The sequence below is a fragment of the Procambarus clarkii genome, chromosome 68, assembly GCF_040958095.1.
Source record: "Procambarus clarkii isolate CNS0578487 chromosome 68, FALCON_Pclarkii_2.0, whole genome shotgun sequence".
Classification (NCBI taxonomy): Eukaryota; Metazoa; Arthropoda; class Malacostraca; order Decapoda; family Cambaridae; genus Procambarus; species Procambarus clarkii.
The window spans coordinates 12091068-12098650 of NC_091217.1; the positions used below are offsets into that span (position 1 = coordinate 12091068).

General features: G+C 33.8%; 2 protein-coding genes across 2 annotated transcripts; one reads left to right on the forward strand and one right to left on the reverse strand.

Moving 5' to 3' along the window:
• Positions 1 to 377: 377 nt before the first annotated feature.
• On the reverse strand, positions 378 to 3045 carry LOC138355567 (uncharacterized). The gene is made up of 2 exons (XM_069310842.1): positions 2124 to 3045; positions 378 to 1975 (listed from the first exon to the last, which is right to left on the reverse strand). The coding sequence occupies exons 1-2, from the start codon at positions 2137 to 2139 to the stop codon at positions 723 to 725; spliced, it is 1269 nt and encodes a 422-aa protein (XP_069166943.1). The 5' UTR covers positions 2140 to 3045; the 3' UTR covers positions 378 to 722.
• A 2129-nt stretch (positions 3046 to 5174) lies between these two features.
• Positions 5175 to 7007, forward strand: LOC138355568 (baculoviral IAP repeat-containing protein 8-like). Its single transcript, XM_069310843.1, has 3 exons — positions 5175 to 5680; positions 5808 to 5972; positions 6084 to 7007. The coding sequence occupies exons 1-3, from the start codon at positions 5314 to 5316 to the stop codon at positions 6767 to 6769; spliced, it is 1218 nt and encodes a 405-aa protein (XP_069166944.1). The 5' UTR covers positions 5175 to 5313; the 3' UTR covers positions 6770 to 7007.
• Positions 7008 to 7583: the final 576 nt, after the last annotated feature.

Consider the following 7583-nt stretch of genomic DNA (forward strand, 5'->3'; position numbering starts at 1 on the left):
AGATCATCGTTATTAACAACGACAACAACAACAACAACAGTAACATTACTAATTCACAGTAAGTTACTACTGAGCATTTGGTAGTTATCCATTTTCAAATAATGTCAATATAAATCATTCTAAGACATCTTCGTACAATTAAAGATACTTGCCCGTGCACTAAGTCATTACTTACAGTAGCATCTTAAGGCATTGTTTTCGTAACTCAGTTTTATTAAACATACACCTTCATTAGTCAAAGGAAAACTTTTCAAGTCATTGTATTCAATATTTCCGTTAAACTTACTACATCATGTCATTATTCGGTTTCATAATTAAGTACTTGTTTCAGTCCTCCAATGTAATAAGCAAATTATTCTATTAAGGATAAAGAAATCTTATTTAGAAGAGGCATTAAGTTTATTACAACATTTAACGCATACAAGTGTTCTTAGTAGTTATACAGGTATTCAAGAAATCATAAGTGTTCTTAGTAGTTATACAAGTGTTCAAGAAATCATAAGTGTTCAAGAAGCAATTATATACAAGTATTCTTAGTAGTTATACAAGTGTTCAAGAAAATCATATACAAGTGTTCTTAGTAGTTATACAAGTGTTCAAGAAAATCATAAGTGTTCAAGAAGCAATTATATACAAGTATTCTTAGTAGTTATACAAGTGTTCAAGAAAATCATATACAAGTGTTCTTAGTAGTTATACAAGTGTTCAAGAAATCATAAACACTATAGTCTTATATAGAAATAAACATTTGAATTTATAAAAGAATTATAAGTAAAACATGTATTTGATTTCACACAATGAAACTCACTATCCAGCAAGTTAAAAAATCCATCACATGCACAGCATCCCCCTTCCCCTTCTCCAAAATAGATTAGTTTTTGTCCCTTAAATTCCTTTAAAACATAGAAAGCATCGCTATAAACATTATCATCACGAATCAATTCAGGCCAGGACATTAGAAGTACTTCTCTGTCATTACAATAAGTCCTAACTGCTTCTACAGCATCCATTTGTTCAACCTCCATCCACTTACTCTCACCCATATTCGAGTAATTATCTGTAGCTCGTACCACATTAGTATGTCTTATCCTAATAAGATTTTCAATAAAGGCCATACCAGAGAAAACACCAAGTACAGGATCCTGTCCTATAAATCTCATCACTGCCTCTATTTCTATCTTTTGGGGGGTATGATATCCTATTTCTGGTCTCATCTTTATTAAATTTAACGGAAAAGATGGAAAGCTCTCCTCCATATGATCAATTAAACTCCAATGTTCATCTTCTTCTGTTTTAGGGTGAATAATACTAAGCTCTTTCACAGTCTTACTATTTACCTGCTGTTGCAGTTCATCCTGGCTCATTATAGTATACACTTCTCGTTCTTCAGAACTCAACTTATTAATAAACCAGTTTGCAGCATTTGGAGAACCAATTTCATCCACAAATTTTCTTATAAAAAATTTATCCTTTAAGTTACATCCTATAGGCACTTCTTCAAATTCTGGAAATATGTATTTAAAACGGGGTTTAGGTCTAAAAGTGCAAATTATTTTATCGCCTTTAAATAACAAAGAAATTTTCTTCATCTCGGCCTTACTAGGAGTTTTCGTCAGCAACAACACTTGACAATTCTCATGTTTCTTGAGTACATCTGTAACACTCTCTTTTAAGCTAAATAAGACTATGTCGCATTTTATCATTGGAAGTTCTTCTTTCAACTTTATAAAATCATGACCGATCAGTATCATTAAAACATTTTCACTTTTGCTAATAAACTTTGCTAGAGCTGGAACAATGTTCTCATGCGTACATTTATCAGTATGTGTCATCACTTTATAAGTCCGTTTTTCAGCCAGGGGCATATTCTTCCACAAAACAGTCGAAGCTGGACTTTGCCATATAGTTTCTGACACAAGATCAGGCATGCTTCCAAACCCTGGTAGACTCTTCACATCCATCACATGGGGTAGATCTTTAAACAAAGAAAAATACAATATTTAACACAGGGACTATTAAATAATCATAATATTTCAAAACTAAAAGATATTCAATAATAAGCAAAAATTATATCACAACAAATATAACGAGTACTGTAAGTACATCATACAATAATCACTTACTGTATACAGCAGCCATCGATCCGAGTATGTCTTCTCACTGCTGGACCGAGATGGGGAGTTTATGTCAAGATATATCCCGACCTAGCTTATCACATCGGAGATTGTTACGCTCCGCCCCCTCTCTCTTAGCTGTAGTTTCCAAATTAGTTATATGTATTATTTCAGATCTACTAGTTTTAACTACGACATTCTCTTCCGTTTATTAGATCTACCCTCTACTTGTTTCTTCTCTCTCCCAGTCCCCGTAACATCTTCTCCAAGAGGTATACGAACCATTAATAATTCTTTTTTATTATTCTTTAAAACATAAGCTAAATGGGCTAGTCCTGGAAAATAGTGTGTCTCCCATTCTTCTTGTTCTTCTTTACTCCATCCTATTCCGTCATTAAACCCAATACCATATGGAATAATTATACGCTGGATTAAATTATTATTTCTTGCCTGACAACAAATTTGCCTTATTGCAGATTTAAAACTCCAACGTTTAATAATATCTTTCTGTAATCCTAGATCTTCATTAGAGCTACTGTATTGAAGTCCTATAATATGAGGTTTTATTTCTGGTTCTGGAGATAAAGCAAGTACTATACCACCAGGAGTTATATTATTCTGTACCACTTCACACTCGGAAACTTTACTGTAAGGATATTTTTCCCATAACAGTTGTGCAAATCCACCAGATAAATTATGAGAATCGTAGACAAGACAGTCTCCAGGTTTTAGAATTTCATCACTAGTAAAATCAGCATCTATAATACACTTATTCAAACGCTTAAGCTTCACTTGCATGTACATAGAACAATCCATCTTGAAGTAAGACAGAAAAAGTTTCGTACCTCTTCCTATATACTCAGAAAAGTAGAGTTGACATTTAGACATTAAAAAGGGAGAAAATAAACACACGAGTTTCTATTTTGTTATTTAATGTGTAAAAATGTACAAAGTATAAATTATTTACAGACATTATTATTCCCAATCCATCTTCTCTTCTAAATTTGTAAAACTACTACTAACACACATTGTAACATTAGTATCAACAGACGTAGTAACATTAACAGGTGTTGAATTAATTGTATCAGACAACTTAGTGTTGATAGAAGGTGAACTAGCATCAGCGGTAGCAGGCGTAGCATCATCTTCAGGTGTCCTAGCAGCATCAGTAGCATTAGTTGTGGATCCATTTTGAAGAACAGCAATGTATGGAATCTTATTTTCAAAGATGCCGTGGGCGGATGACTGAGGAGGAACGATGTTTTCGGGACGTACTATGAAGAGTACAATACCTCGTTTTCGTAGTTTTTGTCCTATTTTCTCAAGTATAGGCAAATATTTACTTTCCCATACTGCGCAGTTGTCCAAATAACTTGACATGCCAAACCCATATGGAATAATAATTCTCTTAACACATCTTTTAAGAATGAAAACAAGGGCTTCCTTCAGAGCATTTTCAAACCAGCGCCATCTCTGATATTCTGTATCTTTTTCAAGTCCATCGTAAAAATGTTCATCTAAACTTCGTACTTCACACGGAGGATTTTCATATGCTGGTAAAGTTGCAGGTCTACTAGCAAACTGAGTCACTAAACCAATAATAAGGGGTAGATGGGGATCTTCATCCATCCTGTTGTTAAATTCAGGCGGTTCTCCAATATGTATACTACCAGGGTTACTGCGATAAGATACAACAGCCCTGTTTTTGTAAGGAAAGTTTTCACGATGTAATCTCGCATATGGGTAACGATCCCACAATCCTTGCACAATTTTACACATTTGTACACTCGTAGCATCAAGATCGTACAATAAACAGTCGTGATTATTGTAGACGGGCAGGGAGGCAAAGTCTCCAATAATAGTCTTGATCTCCATAGCCTTGAATATCCAAGCTTGAAGTAGATTCCGACATCCAAGAAGAGGAGGACGCCGTAAGAGATCACTCCGGGGGAAGCATATATACATCTTTAGGCTGCGCGTAGAAACACTGCGCACACAAAAGGTTGCCAAGTGTTACTTGCTCTTCCTCTGCATAATCTCCTCGTTAAACAGTAATTTAACTTCCACTCCGTAGGGTTTTAACTGTTTATACATATCTTCAATAACAGGAAGATAAGTATTTTCCCAAACTTTATCTCTTCGAACACATGTAATCCCAATTCCTGTTGGTATTATAACTCTCATAATTTGAGGAGAGCCCTTGATAAAGTTAAATAAATCTTTCATACCATTCTTGAAGTAGACGAGACGATTAATGGATGTATCTTCGTTTAATCCAGAGAGCATGTTTCTGTCTTTTGAGTTTTCTATAATTCCCTGAGCAATGTTATTACTTTCTATAGGTAATCCAATACCGTATTGTGTGGCTATAGCAACAATATACGGAAGATTTTCTCCTTTAGAGATATGAATTGTTCCTGGTACTGGACGATCTTCAGGGATACATCTCTTAAGACTGTACAAGGGTCGGCGAACATTATAAGCATCAGCATGAGAATATTTCTTGGCTAAGTCTAGAGCCATTCCTCTGGGAACACAGGATATACAGTTCACTCCGTACACAATACAGGTTTCATTATTACAAAATGAATCGTCGGTTAAATAACCCTGACAAGTTGTCAGAACAGTATCCATGGTGAATTTTCTTCCTCGTAAGGTAGTAGATACGAACCAGATAGTCGTAATAATATCCCTAATGCGAGGTCCGCGCTCTTATATTGGGGGAAATGTAAAAGTTACCACTTATTTGAATATATTAATAAGGATTTTTGTTACCTTAGAGTGATATTATATATTACATTATAACTAATAGTATATTTCATTTTAGGATATAGATGCTTTAAGCATATATTTTAATTAGATTAAATAAGAATTTACTACTAAATTATATATATATATATCTATCATTATGTACGGCAGCTACGAATAATGACGTAACAGTATACTTTTAGCGAGATTGCCAAAGTGATGTATTTTTCTAATAAGTCTAATAAATAATGAAAGTAGTTTACTAAGTATTTATATAAGAGCTTCATTTAATTATGAAACTTTAAGGATTTTTAAATAGAGAAGTATTTAGAGGAGATTACTGTCTATTATAAATGAGGAAACTGTTAAATATGTAGCGATGTACGATACTTATTTTAGGGATATATATACTTGCTTATCCTACTCTAATAGCTAGTGCTGCCCTCACACGATGGATCCTTTGTGTGCCAGGAAGTTTTACAGTATAGAAAGCCTTAAATGTGCAGGAGTTAGACTACAAACATTTGTGGATTGGCCCATTAAGTGGTTAAACCCTATTGACTTAGTTGAAGATGGGTTCTATTACCTTCGCAATAGTGATTACTGTTTGTGTGCATTTTGTTATTGTATAGTAGGTGCATGGATTGTTGGTGATACCCCCAGAAGACGTCATAAGATCATTAATCAAGACTGTGCCTTTATTAGAGGCGAGAGGAGTGACAATGTTTCTTTAGAGGTGTCTGAGATAGCTTTCAAATATGGACTGGAATTTGTTTCCCATAAAATAGAACTGGGAAATAAGAAAATAAGTGGTAGTAGTAAGTATATATTCTTATGATGTATTCTTATACCAGTCTTATATACTCTGTACAAAACTTGATTGCTTAAATAGATACTTCTTATTCTTCTAAGAATAATTTACGTAACTACGTTATATTTTTTTAGGTGGTGCTCCTCCTAAGGAAGATCTGGGATTGATCAAATTTAGGAAATCGCTGAATCCAGGATTGGTAACTTATAAATCTCGCCTAGAGACATTTGATATGACATGGCCTGGAAGCGTCAAGCAAACTTCTCATGAGCTGGCAGAAGCTGGTTTTTTTTACTGTGGTATGAAGTGTTTTAACTATTTTAAACTTAATAGAGTTATAAGTAAAGAAATAATGAATAATAGTTAAAAGATAGTAACGAGATAATGCTGGATTGTTTTATGGTTTTCAGGTATAAGTGACCACGTCTGCTGCTATCACTGCGCCTGTGGAATACGAAATTGGAGACCAGAAGATGATCCTTGGACGTTACATGCGAGATGTAGTCCAGAATGTGCTTACATTATTCTTGCAAGGGGCAAGGAATTTGTTAAGAATGCTAGATTGACAATACCATTACCTATAAAACCTATAGACAATGATTTAATTAATATCTTAATGGAGGGTATGGATAAGTTCAAACATCTGATTCATAAAAAATTAATACCTGTGGAGAGTATAAGATATGCTTTAAGTGAGTACCTTAAGGAATCCAGAGATTTGTTGCCTTTTATTATACAAAGTAGATGTCTAGAAATCGTGTTGAGGTATATGCAAGAGGGAACAGATATTTATTTACGGGTACGGGACTTAATTTATGAAGCAGTTGATGATAAAAAGGAACAAGAAGCTACGCTTGAAGATCTGGGATTGAAAACTTTACCGGAGACTTGTACTAACACTGATGAAAACAAGGACTGTATAGAACAATCTTGGGAAGAAGATATTTTATGCAGAGTTTGTATGGATAAAAATATAAATATTGTAATACTACCATGTAAACATATGGTGACATGCAGTGGTTGTCTTTTAGCTCTGAAATGCTGTCCAATTTGTAGAGGAAATATTTTATATATAATAAATCCAATTGCTTCTTGAACACTTATGATTTTCTTGAACACTTGTATAACTACTAAGAACACTTGTATATGATTTTCTTGAACACTTGTATAACTACTAAGAATACTTGTATATAATTGCTTCTTGAACACTTATGATTTCTTGAACACTTGTATAACTACTAAGAACACTTATGATTTCTTGAATACCTGTATAACTACTAAGAACACTTGTATGCGTTAAATGTTGTAATAAACTTAATGCCTCTTCTAAATAAGATTTCTTTATCCTTAATAGAATAATTTGCTTATTACATTGGAGGACTGAAACAAGTACTTAATTATGAAACCGAATAATGACATGATGTAGTAAGTTTAACGGAAATATTGAATACAATGACTTGAAAAGTTTTCCTTTGACTAATGAAGGTGTATGTTTAATAAAACTGAGTTACGAAAACAATGCCTTAAGATGCTACTGTAAGTAATGACTTAGTGCACGGGCAAGTATCTTTAATTGTACGAAGATGTCTTAGAATGATTTATATTGACATTATTTGAAAATGGATAACTACCAAATGCTCAGTAGTAACTTACTGTGAATTAGTAATGTTACTGTTGTTGTTGTTGTTGTCGTTGTTAATAACGATGATCTACTTACTTACTTACTAAAATGACAGAACCAACTAGTTTTGAGAATTAGTACAGAGATGATTAGAGAATAAGTAGTGGACTGTAATGAACGGGTAAGAACATGTAGCGGAGGGATGGAGGAAAATTGTAAGAAAGGGTTGAAAGTTGGGATGTGTAAAGGATTGAGAGATTGTAAGGGATGGTATCAAGATGTGCGGAAA